Source organism: Petaurus breviceps, unplaced genomic scaffold, assembly GCF_028583685.1.
Source record: "Petaurus breviceps papuanus isolate PSGF00001 unplaced genomic scaffold, PetGlider_PUasm1.0 582, whole genome shotgun sequence".
Classification (NCBI taxonomy): domain Eukaryota; kingdom Metazoa; phylum Chordata; class Mammalia; order Diprotodontia; family Petauridae; genus Petaurus; species Petaurus breviceps.
Genome location: NW_027186390.1, coordinates 3,846,295 through 3,870,021, shown reverse-complemented (window position 1 = coordinate 3,870,021; position 23,727 = coordinate 3,846,295). Strand labels below are relative to the sequence as shown.

At 36.5% G+C, this 23,727-nt stretch overlaps 1 protein-coding gene across 2 annotated transcripts in view; it reads right to left on the bottom strand.

Annotated features, from left to right (window-relative positions):
* Window positions 1–1,013: 1,013 nt before the first annotated feature.
* Window positions 1,014–23,727, bottom strand: part of SLC35B3 (solute carrier family 35 member B3) — a 55,877-nt gene continuing 33,163 nt past the window's right edge. For both annotated transcript variants that reach the window (XM_069103516.1, XM_069103517.1), the window contains exons 7-10: window positions 18,196–18,288; window positions 17,656–17,767; window positions 4,116–4,185; window positions 1,014–2,024 (exon numbers count right to left, since the gene is read on the bottom strand). In XM_069103516.1, coding sequence (XP_068959617.1) covers window positions 1,874–2,024; window positions 4,116–4,185; window positions 17,656–17,767; window positions 18,196–18,288 — 426 coding nt within the window. In that variant the 3' untranslated portion in view covers window positions 1,014–1,873. The remainder of the gene's footprint in view (window positions 2,025–4,115; window positions 4,186–17,655; window positions 17,768–18,195; window positions 18,289–23,727) is intronic.

The window sequence follows — 23,727 nt, the reverse complement described above, 5'->3', positions numbered from 1 at the left end:
AATACTCAATTGTAGCCTTGGGGTGGTGAGTAGATAGGAGAAAAAGGAACAAAGTAAAAAGTATACACCAGAAAACAAAAGACAACCAACAAGGAAGCAAAGAAAAGATGGACAGCTTTCAACATAATGCAGATTATTTCATATATAGGCTTTCTTGAAATGGTAAATTATTGCTATATATTCTGAATCCTCTTCCTATGTTCTGTTGTGCACATGTTTTTTTTTCTTCTATATTTAAGCTGATAATGTTTCATTTTCTTTTCTTATTAAGTATTTTTAAGTTTTAATATTTGTTTAACATTTTTTAAAAATTTGGAAAAAAAAGGGGTGGCTAGGTGGTGCAGGGAGTAGAGCACTGGCCCTGGAGTCAGAAGGACCTGAGTTTGGATCCGGTCTCAGACACTTAACACACATACACACACACACACACACACACACACACACACACACACACACACACTAGCCGTTGTTACTTTGGGCAAGTTACTTAACCCCAATTACCCTACAAAAAGCAAAAATAAAATAAAATAAAATTTAAAAAAATTGGAAAAATAAAAAAGGCTGTGATCTGTTAGTGGACACAGTTCTCTATGTCTTTTTGCCGATATTTTAATATTATATGAATGGTTCCATCTACACTTTGGTAAAAGTTCTTTATGACTTGTGGTGGGCAAACCTTCACCCCTGCCCCCACCAAAATCAACATTACCTGGTGGCAACTTTTCTGGTGATGTGACACTCCAAACATTGTGAGGCTGGCACCAGGTCCACAGGCACAGCCCTTTTCCCTTGTTAGGACCTGACAGAGTTTGTACCTCCCTGGCATCAACTTCAAAACCTCAGGGTCATCCCAAAAGCTGCATCCCTGTTTTAATGACACATTAAAATAGCATTTTAGTGGACGTCATTGTACCTAAAATAGCACATTTAATAGCCTAGAAAATATTTTTCTATTATGTAAATGACTGTATATATTTTTTTATACATGAAAAATAAACCAAACTTTCAACTACTTTAACTTCATCATATCTTTTATTGTTTCAAAGCTGACTCACATTTTGTGAGAAAAGTAAACTATAATCATTTTGAGAAAAACTTTTTCTATCTTAAGTGAATGAGCCCTTCTGGGATAATTTAATTTTTTAGAACTATCCTAGGGGGCAGAAACAATTCCTTCCATTGATATGCATTTAACTGTTGCATAAAGGTGAATCCTATGGATAGCCTAGGCACATTTCACAGAATAATTAAAAGGCATGCTGTCATTGGAAAATAGATTTTGAAATTATAAGTGAGGGAAAAATCCCTCAATTTTTTGTTTCATTAAAGACAATCTAATTTCCATTTTCAACTTTAATACATAATTACATTACAAATCATTAAATATATTTTTATTTAAAATAATCATTCTCCTAAGACTTTAATATATAAATTTGGTCACCAGTATCATAATAACAAAAAAATCAATTTTAATAACTCAAACCAAACAACCAAACAATAAAGACAAGACAGTCTATGAATTCCATATCAATGGTATTTTAGATATGACATAAATATGATATCCACATTGGTCTTGGTCTTGCAATGTTCCATTTCCAGGAGAAATTCTCAATAAGCTGCCAAGTACTTCGGTCCTTCATCTTGATATTTTATTCTCATAATGTGCTACACACTGGCTTTGCTGAATGTTTCAAAAGTAAAATGAATTCAAATGTTCTGAAGAGAGGGTTGATTTCATATAAAAATGTCCATATTTAAGCCACAAAGCACAGCTTGCCTCCTACTCCTTTGGTTTTTATAAAGATCCCTTTGGAAAGTGTATTGATAATTGTTCCCTCAAAAAAGTTCCATTTGAGACAGTGCAAATTACTGCCTATACTGTTTGTGCCAACGTCCTTGTCTTTCTGTCTTCCAATTTCTTATTTAACAGACTATACAGTGATGGGAGCTTGATTTTGTCCATATTTTTGCTGTAAACATTTAGAAATATACCAAGCACAACTAGTAAACCAGACCAAACATACCTGAGAGGGAAAAAAAAGAGTAAAAGAATATCAGTGTAACAATTCACTGTAAACAAAGGAACTTGACTATGTACACATAATATTTACCTTCAAAGACAGAAGTTTACTAAATTACTATATTATTTGATATTATCATTCATACTTGTTATTACTTTTATTAAACAGTATCCTTAGGGGAGTGGAAAAAGCACTAGATTCTACGTTCATCAACTTTAGAAGTCTTGGGATTTCTGATAAGTCACTGGCCAACCTGGGCCTTGGTGTGTATTGAGGGGTTAGGCTTATACCAGAAGGACTGGAATTTAAGAATACTTCAAAGACCAAGTAGCTTCAACTCATGCAGAAAATAAGAGATAGCAGATGAAAATTTGTATTTCAAAATAAAACTACAATTTTTTTGTGTTTAAATTCATGTGTCTGGTTCTTCTAGTGTTCTAGCTTCTTCTAGTTCCTCTAGCCTCAGTCCTAAAATTCTGCAACTTCACTTACTGAGATTTCTACTGTACAGGGTCTTTTTTCCTATTTCTAGAGAAAAGCCATTCTTCATTTTTAGTGCAACATTTAGTACATTTTGAACTCTTCAGAATAATGGTTGAAGGTTCAAAACCCAAACTTTCCAGGAGGTCTGGAAAATACAATCAAAGGATGTGTATGGCCTCAGAGCCTGGAGATTGGTCATAGGTCACTTAGAGCAGTCCTTCTTAAATTGTGGGTTGTGACCAAAAAATGTGGCAACAGTTAAAGGTTTCTGAATGTGCAATGACCAAAAATTAATTAAAAATCAACCTGAGGTGTTTCTGATAGCGTTTGCCCATATTACACAGCATAACTTCACTTCATCCTTGGTTCTGAATACAAAGCTTGGCACTTTGCACTGTGCATGCCCTAAGGTCACACTATACCAATGAAAGCTGCAAATTGGAAAAAGAGCCACAAGTGGAAAAAGTTTAAGAAGTTATGACTTAATCTAAAAAACTACTAGATGGGAGATTAAAAGGCATGAAAAAAGGTATCTTTAGGAAAAAAAGAGAAACCAGGCAAATTCCCATACACATTGTATGCTGTAGCTATTTTGCCCAATGGGTCTGTGTTTGTGTTAACTGACAACTGAAGTACAACAAGAAAACTTCTATTTCTGCATATATAAAAATATGTATGAGGGCAGCTAGATGGTACAGTGGATAGGGTGCCAGGCCTGGAGTCAAGATGACTCATTCTCCTGAGTTCAAATCTGGCTTCAGATACTTAATAGCTGTGTGACCCTGGGCAAGTTACTTAACCCTGTTTGTCTCAGTTTCCTCATCTGTAAAATGATGGAAATTCATTCTAAGGCAACTGAAACAGATTTAAAATTTAGATGAGTGTGATGTCTAGGAGTTGCAGGTTGCAGCTTCTCCTTCTATAAGCAAGTTTAAGACAATGTTGATTCCAAGTGGGATCAAGGATCACTGATCTCATTGGTATAGGTGCTTCCTACATTGATGCAAGTTTCAAGGTCTATACAACACACACCCTGAGGCCTGTGGATGAACTTGGCTTGGCTGAGCCTCAGACAAAAGACAAAGACCCCTAAGAAGTGTCAGAACCTTCCTCTGCTGGCTCAGTCTTCAAAAGCTCAGGACTGCTGCCATACCATGATAAGGTATTAAAAAGTGACTGTAATGAAATATTGACATGTATTCTATATGACAGCAATCTAATACCAACCTTTTTTTAGGGACTTCTACATGATTTCCTTATACTAAGAAGAAAAATCCTGAATTCTTGCTTTAGAAAACAAGCACTTATTCCCAATAACATATACTGCATACAGTACTAGCATTCAATATTTCAAGTTATGCTCGCTACTTTCAACAGAACACATTTATACAAAAAGTGAAATAAGAGTGGTAAAGAGATATCTGCAAATAAGAGGTTCAAGCAAAAGGATTCATTATAAAATACTTTCTAAAGCATAATAAAATACTATTAAAATTAAGACATCAAAGAAATTGAGAAAAAATACAAAAGCTAGAGTTAATGTTATTTAAGGGAAAATATGCATTATATTACATAGAAACTGAGAAAACTGTAGAAGACAAAAGTACTTACTGAAATGTGAATGGCTTGGCAAAGAATATAAAGGAAAGCACAATGGTCATTGCTTTTCTTCCTGTTGTTACTGTAAGAAAAACAAAGGATTAGTTTAATATGAGCTCACTTTTTTTGCCAATGTCTTACTTACACTGAAACTATTAGAAAAATATAAAATAGTAACTTAATAAAATGAGGCATCTAACAAGGTCTCTGTTAAATAATAAATAAAATAGATTTCTTTCTTTTATATGATCTGTGAATATTCACTCTAAAATGCAATTAAATGATTATAAACATTTTAAAATGTAATCTATTTAGTTCTATATGATGTTTCTTAAAATGAAATAGATTATCTTTTTTTCTTTTTTGCTTTTTGGAGGGAAAAAGGCAAGGCAATTGGGGTTAAGTGACTTGCCCAAGATCACATAGCTAGTGTGTCAAGTGTCTGAAGCCAGATTTGAACTCAGGTCCTCCTGACTCCAGGGCCAGTGCTCTATTTACTGCACCACCTAGCCACCCCAAAATAGATTATCTTTTAACAGGTAGGAAAGGAATTATTTTTGATGTGGGAGTTATCTCTGCATCAGATATCTGTATACAATCAGAAGAGTGATTCAGAACTAATAGTAAAAAAAAAAAGGAAAAAAGAGATGTGAAGTTAACTCTGAAATGACACAACTATGAATTAAGCAAATGGAAATTTAAAAAATAGGAAATGTACAATTGAAATGACATCACAATTTCTTCTAGAAGTTTAACCAAGAACATTAATTGTGACAAATTTATTGTAACCAAAAAATAATAGTGACAATAAAGAGACCATTGATGGGTTGAATATATTGCATTCCATGAATGTAATGCAATAAGAAAAATCCAGTATGAAGAATTCAGAGGAACTTAGGAACCCTTTCATGCATGAACTGACACAGGAGAAGGTAGGCAAAGCTGAGAGAACAATTTATGATTGTAATAACATAAAGGAAAACAACCAGAGATTTTTTTCTAATTTCTGGTCAATGCAGAGACCAATCTTTAATCTACCTCCTCTCATCAGACAGGAAAAGGTGGTGACATCTACCCTGTAATGAAGCCTATATTGTCAGACATGGACAATGTGTCTGTTTTGCTTAACTTTATTTTTTTAGAGTTGCATAACAAAAAGGGTAGAACATACATTGGGACGTGACATTAAAAAGCAACATTTTATTAAAAAAAAGAAAAGCTCTACATAGGAGCAGTCCTCTCTGTGTGTAGACAAGGTCATTATTAACACAGCTGAAATCCACTTATTTATTGTAGAAGCCACCAGGTATAAAGCCAAGCACTAACAGCTTTCCAGAGGACTGCTACTGTGAACAGCTTTTAAGGCTCTGATTATACAGTATAGTGAACACTCTATTTATTCCATAACAAATCAGAAGAAAACATTCACAGAAATCAAGGTACAGCATTCACAACAACTTATCACAGAAAATGGCCACAAAGTTTCCACTGCAGTGATCACAAAGTTTTGAACAAAGAACCATCATTTAGTAACTCAGGCATTCACAAAATCCTTAATTCAATCACAAAGTAGAATAGTCAAAGTTTTCCACTCATGGGGCATACTAGGTTACAAACCAATGACTTATTCAGTCATCAATCACTAAATACAATCATTTAGTCAATCAATGATCCTTCATTATTCCCTATTCAATCATTAGAAACTACACAGAACCTCTACCCCTACATCATTAGTAAATTTACAATTACTCAGTCAATATACAGTAATCCCAGTAAAGTCTTTTTTAAAATTTTTTTTTCATTTTTCAAATGCTTTATTAACTTCTGATTTACATCATTCATTTCCGACAGATTTTGAGTTAGAAATTTTCTCCCTGTTTTTCCCCTACCCACTGACCCAAAATAGCAGTCCCACAGGATATCCCCTCCTCCAATCTGCTCTCTCCCATATTTTCTCCCATACCACTTTTGACTTTTCCAGTAGGGCATAGTGGATCTCTATGCCCCAGTGCCTGTATATCTTATTTCCCAATTACATGTAAAATAGTATTTATAATAGCATATATATATATATATATATATACATGTATATATTTAAACATTTGATTTTAAAACTTTTAATTCCAGATTCATTCCCTTCCTCCTTTGTCACCCACCCTTAATGAGAAGATAAGCAGTTTAGTACAGGTTGTACATGTGTAGCTAATGCAAAACAATAGCATAGTAGATACATTGTAAAAGACTGACTATATTTCCCTCCCTCCTATCTCCCATTTGTTCTATTCTCTACTTGAATCCTGTCCCTTTTCAAAAGTGGGTGCTTCCAACTTCCCCCCCCCCCCCCCGCCTGCCCTCCCTTCTATCATCCCCCTTCTGATCCCCTTCCCCCCTACTTTCCTGGAGGGTGAGATATCCTATTTAGTGTGTATTTCATTCCCTCTCCAAGCCAAATTCAATGAGAATGTTGACCCATTCCTTTTTGCCTTCCTATTCTTGCCCTCCATTGTAACCATTTTCCCTTGCCTCTTCTTTATGAGATGGTTTACCCTATTCAGTCTCTCCCCATCTCCTCTCATTATATTCCTCTCTCACCGCTTAATTTCACCTTTTAAGTATCATCCCTTCCTGTTAAATTGGTCCTGTGCCCTCTATGTATACCTGTAAACATATATACACACGTTCACATAAGTATTCATATGCCCATATACCCTCATATATAGACATATAGATTTCTATTCCCTTCAACTATTTTCATACTGAGAAAAATTTCATCAGTTACAATTACCGTTTTTCCATGTAGGAATGTTAATAGTTCAACTTTGATACGTTCCTTATGATTTATTTTCACTGTTTACCTTCTCATGCTTCTCTTCCTTCTTGTATCTGAATGTCAAATTTTCTATTCAACTCTGGTTTTTTTTAGCAAGGATGCTTGAAAGTCCTCTATTCCACTGAATGACTATATTTCCCCCTGAAACATGATACTCAATTTTGCTGGGTAGGTGATTCTTGGTTTTAATCCCAGCTCCTTTGACCTCTGGAATATTATATTCCAAGCCCTTCAATCCCTCAGTGTAGAAGCTGCCAGATCCTGGGTTATCCTGAAGGTGTTTCCACAATATTCAAATTGTTTCTTCCTGGCTGCTTGTAATATTCTCTCCTTAATCTGGGAATTCCGGGACCTGGCTATAATATTTCTAGGAGTTTTCTTCTTAGGGTCTTTTTCAGGAGGTGATCAGTGGATTCCTTCAACCTCTATTTTGCCCTCTGGTTCTAAAACATCAGGGCAGTTTTCTTTGAGAACTTCCTAGAGGATGATTTCTAGGTCCTTACTTTGATCATGGCTTTCAGCTAGTCCAATAATTTTTAAATTATCTCTCCTGGATCTATTTTCTAGGTCCATGGTTTTTCCCATGAGATATTTAACATTGCCTTCTATTCTTTCATTTGTTTGGATCTGTTTAACAGCATCTTGATTTCTCATCAAGTCACTAGCTTCCATTTGCTCCAATCTACTTCTGAAGCAATGACTCTCCTCATTGAGCTTTTGAGATTCTTTTTCCATCTGGCAAATTCGACTTTTTAAGGCACTCTTCTCCTCATTGCTATTTTGAGGCTCTTTTGCCAATTGAGTTAGTCTGTTTTTTAAGGTGTTATTTTCCTCAGTCAGGCTGTTGACTTTCATTTCGTAATTTTCTTGCATTGTTCTCATTTCTCTTCCCAATTTTTCCTCCACTTCTCTTATCTGCTTCTTAAGGTCCTCTGTGGCCTGTAACCAGCTCATATTTTCCTTTGAAGCTTTTGGTGCAGGAGTTCTCACTTCACTGTCTTCCTCCTGTTCCATGCTTTGATCCTTTTTGTCCCCAAAATATTAGTCTAATGTTGGAATCTTCTGTCTGCTTTGTTTCCTTTGCCTGGTCATGTCGCCCCTCAGTCACTTGACCCCTGGGCTTTTTGCCACAGTAGGACTTTGCCACCAGACAGGGGAACCCAAATGCTGGGATTTTCTCAGCTGCTGGAGGTATTAGCTGGCTGCCCTCTCTGAAGCCTCCACGGACTCTGGCAAGCTGGACACATGCCTTAGGACCTCCAACCTAGACTGCAATCCAGATCCAAGCAGGTTAAAGCAAGAGCAATTACCCCTCAGACTGGTTGCTTGGGCCCCCTACACTCTGCAGGCCAGGAGCTGAAGCTGCCATGTGGCGCTGGCTGGCTGTGCTGGGGTCTCAGTGGCTTCTTGTCCTGGGGGCAAAAGCCACACACACTCACTTACTGGGTCCCAAAGTCCAGACTGCACTTACCTCTCATTATGTTCTTTGCATCTATGTGTTGATAATTCTGGAAAGGGCCACAGCTGCTGCTGATCTGGAGTCCCTCCGGCAGGCAGGTGGCTGGTCAGACCAGCCGTGGGGCTAAAACCTTAGGCTCACCTGGGCCTGGGCTCGGCTCCCAGAGTGCTGCACTGGCCGATTCCTGCCAGCCTGCCGGGCTGTCCTCAGTGGGAGGTTAGCTTCTCTGTGTCATTTTGTGGGTTCTGCAGCAACAAAGTTTGTTCAGAGTCCCCTTTTTACATTGATTGGGGAATATGGAAGCTGGAGCTGCTGGGGCTCTGCCATCTTGACTCCGCCCCAAGTAAAGTCTTCTTTCAGCTTGACTTGGGGTGGTCCCTCAGATTCCCTTCCATGGTCCCAGATCCTACCTAGATTCACCTGACTGTCACCTGGATTCAAAGGCAGACAGCTCCCAGGTCCTTGTGCAGCTCTCTGTGAAGGTCCTGCTCCACATTGGAACTCACAGTGTCCAGTCCATCTCAAATATTTCACAGTCTTTGTTCCTGGGAAGACAAGGCTTAACAAAGCCACCAATAGTTTCATAAAAAGTACCAGCATCACAGTAATGCTTCCTCAGTCTTTGGCACCTTCGGTTGGCCCCTGGAAATCCTCTGCAGCTCCTCAGTAGCTCCAGCTGGGCCTCAGACTCACCAGAAGTTTCAGCTGGTTCCCAGAATCAAAACTACTTCATCCAGGTTCTTCTAATCAAAATCATTCTCTCCAGGCTGCGGGAGGCTTTCCTCTTCTGCCTAAACAAATCCTGCTCCAAGAAGATCTAACTTTCCCTCTCTGGGGCTTTCCTTTTATACACACAGTATTAGCTTCCTGTTTCATCCAACCCCTTCCTGTTACATCAGCAACAGGAGACAGGAGTTCATAACGTCTGTTTCCCAAACAGAGGCTTGATCAGTTACTAAGTGCTAAGCACCCGCTACCTTTGACAACACAAAGGTATCTTCAAATTCAAATTACATTACCATTACACCAGGTTTTGCATGATCCTGACTTTTGGTTATGATATTTCTGGAACTTTTCCTTTGCTGGTTCATTTTAAGAGTTGATAAGACTGTTTTTTTCTATTTTTACTTGCTTTCTTGACACATCTATTGATTTGGGAATTCTTTTTTTTTTTTTCATTCACGATTTATTCAATTATAGAATCTGGACTTTTAAAAATAATGTTTTTCAATGACTTAAAATTATCTCTTTGATCTATCATATTTTTGAGATCAGATAACTTACATTTTTGTCCTATTTTTTCAACCTTTTTTGTTCTAATATTCATTGGGGGCCTGGTGTATCCCAGTCTGATCACAGTGCTACTACTGCTTCCTGGGGCTTACTGACCAACCTGGTGGTTGGTTCCAAGAGGCTCCCTTTGCCCTTGCTGCCTCTGAACACAGAGTCTTGCAGGTTATATTTGTTTCATCTCTGTTCATGTTCATGCTGGTTTTACTGGAGGGACTGCTTTTCCTATTGCCTGTAGGTTTCTGGCTAACTTTTGTGAGGTTCTAGAGTGGGAGAATTCATTGTAGTTGCTCACGGTTTTGTTTTTTTTTTTAAGGCAAATGGGGTTAAGTGACTTGCCCAAAGTCACATGGCTAGTAAATATGTCAAGTGTCTGAGGCCGGATTTGTACTCAGGTCCTCCTAACTCCAGGGCAGGTGTTGTATTCACTGTGCCACCTAGTCGCCCCTCCAGATTTCTTGATCATTATTTGGTGTAAGGTGAACTCTGGGATTTAGCTGCAGTAGGTAGGTGGGAAATAGGCGATTTGCCTCCTGTTCAGATGGCCATTTTGTCAGGAAATCCAGACATATTTTTCTTCAAATCTGGGAGTAAGCAAGAAGACTCACATGTACAAAAATATTTACAGTAGCTCTTTTTCTAGTAGCAAATTATTGGACACTGAGGGGGTACCCCATTAATTGGGGAATGGCTGAACAAGTTATAGTATGTTCATGCGAATTAATATTATTCCTCTCCATATACTCTATTCTACACTGAAAATTCACCAGCTTTTAGGTAGGATGTCTAGTTGTTTTCTGTCTCTATGTCTTTGTTCATGTTGAATTGGTCTATACCTCAACCCTTTAACAAAAATACTACTCCTTCTAAGAAGTCTCCTAAAATTTCCAAAGTATGTAATGACCTTTTCTACACTGCCCACATAGCACTTGCTTGTACTTTTAAACATATTTATAATCAAATATTGGCCACAATCCTAAATTTCACTATTATATGCCATAGAAATTTGTGTCCCTCTATTAGTCTTTGGGCACCATGAAAGCAGGGATTCTGTTTTTTCTAAACCTTGTATCTTCCCGAACTCCTACTTTCCTGCTCTATACTGCATATAGTACGTACTTTATAAAAGTCTGCTGAATAGAATAACAAACTGGTATTCAACAATGTACACAAATACTTGTTCAATAGTTTTAAAAACAAATAAAACATTCCCTATGAATTTTTAGTAGAGTGGCAAACTATTTAACTACAGACATTTCTCAGCAGCATTTTCTACCCTAAAATTTTTATGATGATAATTCCATATAAAAATTTCTAATTGCTAAACATTCCTTGCTTATTCATGGTATGTACCCAATAATTACTTATTTTAAGGCTAAGTAATGTTTCGTAACATTGTCTGAATTTATGTATATATATTAGAAAAAGATTTTTTCCATTATATGGAAAAAGCAAAATAAAAAAGCATAGTTTTAATTAGAAAATTGAGTTTACAGATGAATAATTTAAAAACACTTAAATTACTTCAGTTTTTTAATTAGTATTATTTCTACTGTTTCACCAAATCAGTTATTAATTAAAATATTTATAACTATTTCCTAAGTTAAATGCCTTTTGTTCTTTTTTTTCCAATTAAGTTTGATAAGTTCTCATTTTCCTAATAGAAATACAATTTTCATTAAACATTTTCACCAGTCCCCACATTCAATAGGAGAATAGAAGGGAATGTAAGAAACAAGGGGATATTGTTTCATAGCACAGTAAATAAACATCTTCTAATTTCTGTATTTTTAAAGAACTGAATTAAAATTTAATATTAGAGAGAGAAAACTGAGGAAAAGTTTCATATAAAGTTAAAATTTTCACATGAAATGTTATTTTTTAATCTTGATCAAATATTACTTTACTGAATTGAAATGAATATAAATTATCGAAATAAACTAATGAAAGACTAATTTTTCTTACCTCTTTTTATTATTATTAAGTAGGTCTTTTTGTTGAGTTTGTGTATGTATATATGGATGTATAAGTGGATATTTGTACAAGTATGCAATTCATATTTATATTATTTTTCATATAAATATGTATGCACACTCACAACTTATATGGAGGCATACATACATATATATACACACATGCATCTTTCCTGACTGCCACAAATGTGGATAAGGAAGAGATAGCAATAGTTTCATAAAAATTTTAACCATATACACAGCAAGTCATCCATGTCTGCCCATCCTATGCAACTCTTGCTCATGTCATCCCCTAAGGTTATTACCAGAGGTCCATCCAACATGACAGCTGTGGACTTCTTTGGGTTCTCTTGACATTAGGAGGAGCAAAGAGGCTATATAATTTGCCCTCTTCCTACATGTGTAGCCCATCTTTTATTTGATCATACATCTCTTTGATGGCATCTTTTGTTCTAGTTCTCCTTCCTAATTCCTTGTTTATAGAGTGTCGCTCTCTGTTCATGTACATAACTGCATTTTTCTATTGCCCTTTGCATAAGCCTTAATTTGAATTCATCAGAGACCATACTGTTCAATGATGTGCAGGCATACAATTATCACTAGAAGGATGCTGATATTTTTTTAAAAAAATATTTCAGGGAGAAGCTTAGGGTACAACGTTTACAATTCCCAAAAGGTAATCCGTCCCACTCCTCTTTATAGTCAATGCTGAGTCTAACTTATACACACATATGTATAAAATATTGGACAAGAACAACAGTTTTCCATTTCACTGAATGTCAGAAAAGACAATAGGTATTCTTATGATGTGGATAGTTAGGCCAAATTGGATACACTGAGAAAGCTTTGTAATGTTTTAGGCTTTGATGCAATCACCATATTATCATCACTAAAAAGGAACACCTGGAAGACATCACTATCTATAGGAATCCCTCTTCAATTTGGACTTTGCATCGTATCTCCTTTAAGAAAGTGGCTAATACCTTTAGCAAGCATATATTTCCCTGTTTTATATCTTGCTTGATATTAATGATTACAGACTATGAACAAGATTTTTTTAGTTATTATTTTTCAGGGGATCTTATATGATTTTGACATATGCATATGAACTTTTAGTAGGAAAGCCTTTAAGGTAACTATTTGTTTTACCAAATCACATACTTTTTGTTAACAACAAAATAAGCACTGTGAGATCTTTTATTCTGTACTTCTTTCAGTCGACCCTACCATGAAAAACATGGTTTATGGAATGTCACTCAGTAAAGTCTGTTTCTATTTATCTCCTTAAGGATGCACCTGATGGATGTAGAAATTATACATTTATCATTTTCATAACAATGACATACATATATACATATACATAAATACAGATATATATATGCTGTGAGGAATATGGGTTATTAGTTACTACTGTTTTCTCTAACACTTTTGCGGGGGGAGTGTCAAAGATTTTCCCCTCATGCAGTTGATCAAGTCAGGGCATTTATGAGCACTTACTAAGTGCATACTATATGCCAGGCACTGTGCTAAGTGCTGGTATCTTATTCTTACTCTTTCAGATACCCTGAGAATTCCTAAAACCTCTCAAAAATGTGTCACCCTCTTTTTATACTTGATTCATCTCAGCTGCTCTTTGCACCTTTGTTGGCGTTTTTCTGGTGTGATGTGTTACAGCGGAAAAAATGGTAGATCTGGAATCAGAGAGACTGTATTCAGATCCTGCCTGCTTATTACTGACATCCAGTATTTAAGGACACTTGATATTTATTACCTGTGTGACTTTAGATAAATAACTTAGCCTTTTTGGGTCTCAGTTTCCTCATCTATAAAATGAAAGGTTTAGACTCCATGCCCTCTAAGATCCCTTGAAGCTCTAGAGTTATGATCCTATTATTTACACTTTCTCTTAATGCATATGATTAATTAATTGAGATGAGACTATGATGTCAAGAAGTCAAACATGGTGGTCTCACTGCCCTTAATGGGGAAAAGAGTTTGTCTGCGTATCTTTTCCATCTCTTGTTTGCTTGTTATCTTCCTTCCACTTTCATTCTTAAATGCCTTCAGGATGAGTTTTAGTTGTCTCTAGTGCAGGCTTTCTTTAACCTGTTTTTCCCCCTCCACTGTTTCTTGCCATTCCATAAGGTGATGCAACCCATAATCTTTCACCAGGCTCTGTACAATTTTATAAATGGGAATATACATTTATACCAGTGTTGTACTCAGGTGCTATAGTCAAGTGAAATGATTACTGACTAATTGAATCTTCAGGCTCTTTTTGGTCTCATTGTTATGGCAACTGATTTATATGTTAAACTTCAGAATAACATTATTTAAATACAACATATTAAATACAACAGTATTTATGTCTTTTCCTCCATCCATTTTCCAATTTTTCATGTAAAGAACTTGTTTCAGTAAGTCAAGCTGAAATTGTTCTAACTGCAAGAAGGTAAGGATTCTGAGACATGGTGATGAGAAGGTAATGTTCTCAGGCATAAGTGAGTCAACACAAAGGCATAAAACAAGGGATGGAGTGTCATAGGTAAAATATAGTTTTCTTGGACCTAAGAGTTTATCAAAGGGCAAAATGTGTAAGAAGGCTGGTAAGACACAGACTGTGAAGGGCTTTAAATGCCAAAGAAAAGTATTTACATTTAATCCCTGAGGTAACAGGAAGCCATTGGAGCATATTTTTCATTGCTGGAACTCTACAATCCAGGCTCAATGGCATGATTTTCTCTCACAGTGATTTTCTCTTGCCAGTTCTCCTATGCTATCTTGTGCTTTTAGTAGGAGACGAAAATCTGTGAAGCAGTTGTGTTTTCAGGGGCAGCTGTGAAGATCTGCATAATGTGCAAGATACTAATCTCTCTCACATAGAGTTTTGGGGTGGAACCTAGAATTATTTGCAGTTTTTCACATTTGTGGGGGTCTAGTGCCCCTAACCCTGGGAATGTGGAGGGATGACTATATGCCCATAATTATCCATCATAATACAGCACAGAAGGAAAAAAGGTATAATTAGAGAGATAGTAGGAGAATAAAGAGAAAAACCAAAAAAAAAGGCAAAAAAAGAGTAAAAACAAATAGAAAGGAGAGGGACTATTCAGGAGAAGAATGGTCAACCGTGTCAAATGCTGCAGAAAATCAAGGATAAAGACCAGAAACAGGTTATCATATCTGTCAATTAACTGATCTTTGGTAACTTTGGAAAGAGCAGTCTTAATTTTGAGTGATAAGGTTGGAAGCTAAAATGCAAAGGGCTGAGAAGTAGGTACCAGGAGTGATAGCAACAGGTGCAAACTTTTTATTAGGAATTTGTTTGAAAAATGGAGAAGACAGGAAAAAAAAGCTTTTAATGGGATAGTAGTATCTAGTGAGAGGTGTTTAAGATAAGGAAGACTTAGATGTGTTTGCAGGAAGCAGGAACTAGATGAGAGACAGAGACAGAGACAGAGACAGAGAGAGACACAGAGAGAGAGACACAGAGAGAGAGAGAGAGAGAGAGAGAGAGAGAGAGAGAGAGAGAGAGAGAGAGAAGAATGGCTTGTCTCAGAAAAGTATGAGTTAAGGTCCTCGGTAGAGAGGGTTGGGGATGGGGTGGTGTGGAAAGGGAGATGAGAGAAGGTTTGGAACAGCCACTCTAGGTAACAGGACTGAGAATCAGTTAGGAGTTAGTAAGGCATTGACTTGTCATAGTGAGGTATCAGACTGAGATTAGAAATATGTATTTATAGTGAACTCAGTCAAGACAATTTAGTGACTTCCTCTAATTCTGTTCATTAGTGTGTGAGGAATAGAGGAAGTAGATAGAAGGGGTAATTTCAGGGTTAGGGTAACACAAAGAGATAAATATATTCCTTGACCTCAAAAAACTTACAATCTAATGAGTATGGTGTAAATGAAACATTTCGCATAGTGCCTAGCACACAGTAGGCACTTCATGAATGTTTATTAATTGAAGAGATATCAGTGAATGAATACTAAAGAATGTAAATTGGAATAATCCATAAATTTTACAATTGGTATATCTTTAAGGTTGATGAACAAGGGAGAGGGAGAGAGTCCCTCTTATGGCAGTTGCACAGCTAAGATAGTATTCAATTTGTACCTGTTTTTCCAATTAATTGTTTAAGTTTGGTATAAAGGTAGAATATCAGCAATTGCTTGGTAGGAGGCAAAAAGCTGGACAAAATTTAAGGGGAGATTATTCAGCTCTCATGAATTCAATTATTATTAGTTTGGAGATGATTCTCAGATCAATTTATCCAACTTATACCGCTCTCCTGACCTTCAATCTTACTATCTTTAACCACCTATAGAACCATCAATCAATCAATCAACCAATCAATTAATAAACATTTATCAAGTGTCTACTATGTGCCAGGCACTATGCTAAACACTGGGGATATGCCACAATCCCTATCTTCAAGGAGCATGCAATTTAATGGGGTAGACAACAAGCAAATAAATATATACAAAGCTATACACAGGATAAATAGGAAATAATTAAGGAAGGCACTAGAATTAAAATAGGTTGGAGAAGTCTTCCTGTAGAAGGTGGGATTTTAGTTGGGATTTAAAGGAAGCCAGGCCATCTCAAATTACATGTCTCATCCCAAATCTTCCCCTCTTTTAAACTTATTTATTACTGTTGACGGCACTCCCTCCTTCTAGTCACACAGGCCTGAAACCTTGGTGTCCTTGACTCCTCAGTCTCTCACTCCCCATATTCAATGTTGCTAAATTCTGCCATTTCTACCTTCATAACATCTCTTGTGTAACCCCCCTTGTCTCCTCTGACACTGCTACCCTCTGGTACAAGCCCTCATCACTTCATGCCTGGACTAATGCAATTATTTGATGGTTGGTCTCCCTGGTCTGAAGTCTCTTCCTATTCCAGTCTATCCTCCATTCAGCCTCCAAAGTGATCTTAAAGCACAAGTTTGACCATATCACCCCCCTCAAATCAATAAAGTCCATTGCCTACCTTTTACCTTTAGGATTAACTACACAATCCTCTGTTTGGCTTCTAAAGATGTTTATAATGTGGCTTCTTCTGACCTTTCCAATCATCTTATCCTTATTTCTCTACACATACTCTATGATCCCCTCAATATGAGTGCCTTCCCTCTGAGATTTTCTATATACATGTTTGAATGCATGTTGTCTCTCCCCCATTAGAATGTGATCTTCTTGAGATAGCACAGTGGTACTAAGCGCTATAAAAATGGTAGTTTGGCTGATTGACTGAATGGTACACAGTGAATGCTTGTTGACTTGATCTGACTTTACTTGATTTTTGAAGATATTAAAAGAATGACAATGTGAGAGTGGAGAAGAAAATTTTAATTAAATGGTTTATAAAATTATAATGACCTTTTAATTATTTTGAGGATAGAAAAGAGATTGACTTAAAAATATAATTCTATTATCTTTAAATCCTAAACTGTTAAAATATGCAAATGACAAAAGAACAAATTTACATGAAAGAAATATATATTTTTGGGAGGTGGGGTGGGTGGGTGGGTGGGGAGCAGTATAATCTCCTTCTGGTGATAGAGATGAGCAATAGTCTGTAGATTAGAGTCAGAGAGAACCTGGGACACTAAGAAGTTAAGGAATTTGCCCAGGTTTATATAGCTAATATGTGTGAGAGGACAAACTGAATTCAAGTTTCCCAGACTCAATAGTTGGTCCTCTCCCCATTATGCTATGTCCATTTAAGATGACATTTTAGTAAGCAGTATTACCCTGCTTTATTTTCAAATATCTAAGATTTTTAAAACATATGAATTATATAAAGAGCAAATGCAGTTTTCTTTAGAAAGCTGAATCAACAAACATATACTAATCACTCAAGAAAAAAAGGTCAATGGAATTAGTTATTTCTTTTTACTACTAAAAAGTGGATATTACTTCTGCTTTTGGAGAATAACATTTAGAAATGTGTTAAAATGCTTATATTAAAAAATCAAGCATATAAGCTATTCATACCTGTTACAGCAAGAAGTGCACCAAAAATTTTAATCAAAGCCAGAACAAAGGAGATTCCAAAATACCCAGTAAGGGAGAAAAGGAATGCATAACCATACGTCTGTACTGGATGCTGCAACAACAAAAAACCTGTTAGGAAAATGCAAAACAAACCCTGAGGTATTACAAGATGAAATAAAATACAGATTTTAATCAACTGCTTGAGTAATAATAAGCTGTTCAACAATGCATTCAAGCAAAGATTCTTATTTAATTTTGATTAAAGAATGGAAAAATTATAATGAAATTAAAAATCTACAACTTTGGCATAGTGATTTAAAAAAATTAATTTGCTAGGCTGTAGCAAGGACAAAACACATTAAAATATAAATCAAGCAATCTAAATTTCTGATGTCCTAACACAGGTCATGGTAAGGTTAAATTAAAGGAATTTTCAAATTATATAAGTAGCTGTCTTTTCCAACAAGGGGAGCTTTTAAAGTATATAGAAAACTATTTAGTGGCAGATGTTTGTTTAAAAAGTGATTAACTGGCATTTACCTTTGAACAAAATGCTACTGCAGGGCTTAATCCAGTAGTGCATGTCAATCCCAATAAAATGTACACAAAACCTATTGAATAGGAATACAAAACCTGGAATGGATGAAATAAAGTGGTTTTAAAAAAAGATTACCTAGTGATAAGAACTATCAAACCAAAGATAGGAAATTAAGGCCTTTCAATATGTGGCTCGATTAATTTATTCAATTAAGTCTACAGCACAAAACATTTTGAAGCTAACATCAACGTTACTGCATAGACTAACATATAAAAATGATGGCTGATAGTAACTGTTTATAACCTTACAGACTAAATTAAAATAAACAAAACCCTGCAGTACATATTCTCTTGTATGTTTTTATTACTAATATCTGGGAGCATCTATTGAATTAGAAGATTACATTTTGGAATAGGACACCAATATTTAAAGAATACTTTAAACTGATATATTCATAATAAAAAGAAAATAGCATTGCAAGACTATGTATTAAAACTTCTCTATTCCTCCATCAACTCATAAAGCTCAAGGTTTATCTACCTAACAATCTCAATTCTTATGCTACTGGTTGCTGCTTACTCATTCCCTCTGGCCAAGAATGCCTTAGCTGAAGTGAGGATGATGATGATCTGAAATTTATTCTGACTAGAGTTTTTAAAAGGAGTCTCTTGACTGGCCTAGCAGTGGAATACAGTTTAGCCAAAGTACATACACTACTTAGTAGCTTTTGTGCATGATTCCAAAATTATACTTATTGGTACCAGTTCTCCTATGCTTTTATTTCCATTTCTCTTTTTGCCCTGCTCTGTATGGCCTCAAATGTAATTCACATATCCAAAAAAATATTAGAACTGGAAGTGAACTTGGGGTTAGAGTAGGGCAACTCCCATATCACAGCTGATGAGATACAGGCTAAGAGAGGCTAAGCACTTTTTCAAGGTCACACACCTAATCAGTAAACCTAAGATCTCCCTACTCCTACGTCCATGCTCTTTCCATTATGTCACACTCTTTGAAATCACTATTCTGTCTACTATTTCTTTTATTTCCCTCTCTACTCCTATTAAGACCAGGATAATTCTAAGTCAGACACAGTCAAGCTTTGGTAACACAAGCAGCACAGAGTAGAATGCTTCAGAATTCAAGGTTCCCAATGGTTCAAACTTATGAAAATTATTTCAGTATTTACTAGGTTCCTATTATGTGCAAAGTGCTATGCTAGGCATATACTAGAAAGGTTTTACTGGTCTGGCCCCATGAGATGCTTGCTGATTGCTCTTTCTCTGTCTCCTTTGCTGGATCTTCATCCATGTTAAATCTGCTAAACATGGCGGTCCCCTAAGGTTCTTTCATGGGCCTTCTTCTTTTGCCTCTTTATACTCTTCCCTTGGTCATCTCATCAGTTCCCATGGTTTCAATTATCATCTCTACTGAGATTACTGTAATAGTAATGTGAATGGGAAGATCTTTCCCATCCATTAAGAGGCCCATGTGACCTGCTTAAGTCACATGGAAGCCTAAGTCACATGAGTCTGAGTCACATGCAGTCTGTGGTGGGAGGAGCAGGAAGGATGGAGCAAAGTACAGAGGAAGCTGGTTACAGCATTTAGAGCTAAAGAAGAGAGAGAGGAAACAGGTAGAGAGCTGTGAGGGTTCATTTGTGGGAAGGCCCTAGCAGGAGGAAGACTTGGGGGATGGTGGTGCCCCCTGCATTGTTACTGTGTATAGATTTCTTTTTTGCTATGATGGATTTGCCTATCTGGTGTTTGAATAAATGTTGTGGTTCTGTTTTCCATGTGGAGAGTCTGTCATACTTTGTGATTCAGAATTATGCTGGCATGTTCATAGATGCTGTAGGTACTGTGAATATCGAGTTGGTGATTCCAGTCCTAACCTTTCTGCTAACTTCCAGTCTTGAATTGAGAATTTAGATAGCTATCTGACAGAGTGCATAGAGCAGCACTGGGCCTGAATTTAGGAAGACAAGTTCAAATCTGGTTTCAGACACTCATTAGCTACATGATCTTATGTAATTTACTTAACCTGTTTCCCTAAGTTTCCTTACCTGTAAAATGGGGATAATAATAGTACCTACCTCTTAGAGTTGTTGCAAAGATAAAATGAGATAATTGTAAAGTGCTTAGCACAAAGCCTGTTATATAGGAAGTACTAATTAGTTATTGTTAATACTATTATTATTTCCGAGTATCATTTAGCTATCTTGAGCAAGACGTTCCATAGAAATCTTAAACTCAACTTGTCCAAGACTTAGTTCATTATTCCCCCCTGTCCCCAACTCATCTTCCTAACTTCTCTATTACTGTTGAAAGTAACACCATTTTCCTTGTCCCCTAAGCTTACACTCTAGATATCATCCCTAATGTGTTACTCTTTCATCATTCCCCTGCCACCCCCAATATCCAATCAGTGGTCAAGTTTTGTCACTTGTACCTTTATAATACCTCTCCTCTACAGCTTCTTCTCATCTCTGACACTGTTACCACCCTTGTGCAGGCCCTAGACTACTGCAATAACCTGATGACTGGTCTCCCTGCCTCACTTTCCCATAATCCAGTTCATCTTTCACTCAGCTGTAAAAACATTCTCCCTAAAATTAAGTCTGATCATATCACCCATCTATTCAATAAACTCCAATGGTCTTCTGTTACTTCTGTAATCCAATATAAAATCTTGTGTTTGTCTTGTAAAGCCCTTTATAAACTGACCTATTCCCACCTTTCCAATTTTCTTACACCTTACTCCCCCCACACCTCTACATACTCTCTGTGATCCAGAGACACTGGCCTCTTTGTTGTTTTTGCTGACTGACCCAAGGCCTGAAACACTCCCTCCTCATCTCCATCTCTTAACTTCTCTTAATTCTTACATATCTCAGCTAAATTCTCACTTTTTCTGCAAGAAGGCTTTCCTCCTTAATCTTAGTGCCTTCCCTCAGAGATTACCTTCAATTTATCCTATGTAACTTATTTGTACCCAGTTGTTTGCATATTGTCTCACCCATTAGATAGTAAGCTTCTTGAGAGAAGGAACTGGGTTTTGTTTCCCTTCTTTGTATCCTCAGTGCTTAGCACAGTGTCTGGCACATGGTAGACACTTAACAAATGTTAGTTGACTGACTGCCTTATCATCTTTCATATTAATTCTCAAAATGAATTAACCTATTAAATATGGAAGTTGGTTAAAGGACTACGGTTGTCACTTGCAAAAATATTTATTTTCATTCTTTCAACACTCTGGAGGTTACTTGGGGTTGTTCCATACTGTACTTAACTAATTTATGATGCTTCCAAAATCTACTGGAAGAATCTCATTTAATGTGTTTATTCTCTGGCTCACATTAATGAATTGTCATTATTTTGTTTTCTGGCCAATATAAATTAAAGCTCCTGCTGAACCTATCATTTATTTAAAATCATTTCATTCTTCAACTCTAGGACTTCTGGATGCTTTCTTAATCACTAATTTTCTCAATTATTAGTGCATGCTCAATTCTGTGACAATTTGTACTTTATTTTTTCTTATCGGTCCTAGAATATGTTAACAAGATAGCAAATGCTTTAATTTTGTATCTCTCTCTCTCCAGGAACTTGGGGAATGTGAAGATTGTAAAAACTGGTGACTGTTCACTAGAAAACTATGAAGAGCTTCTGGGCTTTGTTCAGCTTTTGAAATCCCATATTGCTCATTATGATAAAGCACTTAATTTTACAAGCTCTGATTATTTTCTAAAGTAATTTCTAATGAGGTTAATCACCCAATTCAGTTCAGTACTAAGAAAAAGCTACTAACTCTGATTAGGTAAAGTTTTAATGACTATGTCTCTGCTGCTATTTGTATATAGATGAATTTTTATCAAAATAAAAATCCATTATAATTTTCCATTCTGCATAGAAATAGGCCTATTCTATGCTGTGCCTTGAGACAATATCTTATAGTAACCACGTGTATCTCTGTACTCACTGACTTTCTGTTACTGTTCTTCAAAACACTTGCCTGAAAAAATCTTTTCTACTACATATTTTTTGGAGTTGCCCAGATTGATAAAGGTTATTTTAAATTTTTCTTGTTATCATGTTGGTCTTATGTATTTGAAATAAGGAACTTAATATTTAAAGAATCTGAATACCCTCAAATGGAAGTTATAAATCAGGTTTTAACAACATTTAATATAGTTTTAAATAAAACCAGAAGAGAACTTTTCTAGAAAAAGAATGCTGCAAGTGAAGTTCCTAAAATTAGACCAATGAATGCTCTGAATTTTGTTCAAGACAAAAAAAATCTGTTCTTTAGAAGCATCTGTGTGATTTGCCTCCTATACTTCAAGTCACATGCTGCCAAATAATGCCAGAGGAAGTGACACAACTGAGTCAAATAAGTCCAATCACAAGTCATGAAGGTCGTCATGAAGGTCCTCAAGTGGGCCCTCACTGATACAAAGCAACTCTTTACTTTGACCCTGATTCACTCTCCCACTCTTCACAGCTGCTATTCCAAATCTTTTCTTTTGTTTTCCTGATATTTCCTACATTAACCCTCTCTCCCACACTCAACCCAAGTTGAAGACTTCCCCTCTTACTTTACTGAGACAGAGGCCATTCTCTGTGAGCTTATTCTCTATCTCAACATCTCCTGACATCCCCCATTCTTTCCTCGGTTAGAACTGAAGAGCTGGTCTTTCTTCTCTTCAAAGCTGATTTCTCCTTGATCCTCTCCCATCCTATTTCTTCTGCTAGACTGCCCCCTCAATCATCTTCCCTGTCTAATCTCTAATCACTTCCTATTGACTAACTCATTCTCTACTACCTACAAACACAACCAGGTCTCCCCATTCTTAACAAAACCTTCATTTAACCAGACACTCTCCTCAAGTCATCTTCCTACATCTCTCCTCCTTTTCTCAACTAAATAGCTGCAAAAATCTGTCTATACTTGTTTATACTTCCTCTTCAATTACTTCCCAATTCCTTGATATTTGACTTGTGACCTCATCACTCAACTGAAATTTTATCTTTCTAAAGTTACCAAACATCTATTAGTTGACAAATCCAGTGGCATTTTCACAATCCTCAGCATCTCATAAAGCTGACCAAGCTCCCCCACAAGAGACTTCTGCCTCTTTGGCTTTTCAAGACACTGTTCTTCCTGGGTTTTCCATTTACCTGTCTGACTTAACCTCAGTCTCCTTTGCAGGACCATCATTTATGTCACACTCAACTGTGAGTATGGCCCCCAGGCTCTCTTCTGGGCCCTCTTTTCTCTCTAACATTCCTCTCTTGGTGACCTCATTAGGTCCAATAGATTCAGGCCTCAGTCCCACCTCACCAACTGCCAATTATATTGAATATTTTCACTGGATGTCCTACAGGTATCTTAAACTGACTGTCCAAAAGTGAATTCATTATTTCTGGCTCTAAGTCTACTTTTCCTCCTAACTTCCTAGTTTCCAATACATATATACCCATGACCATTGGGTCATTCTCAGCGTCTCCCTCTTCCTCTCCTTTCCCTCAATG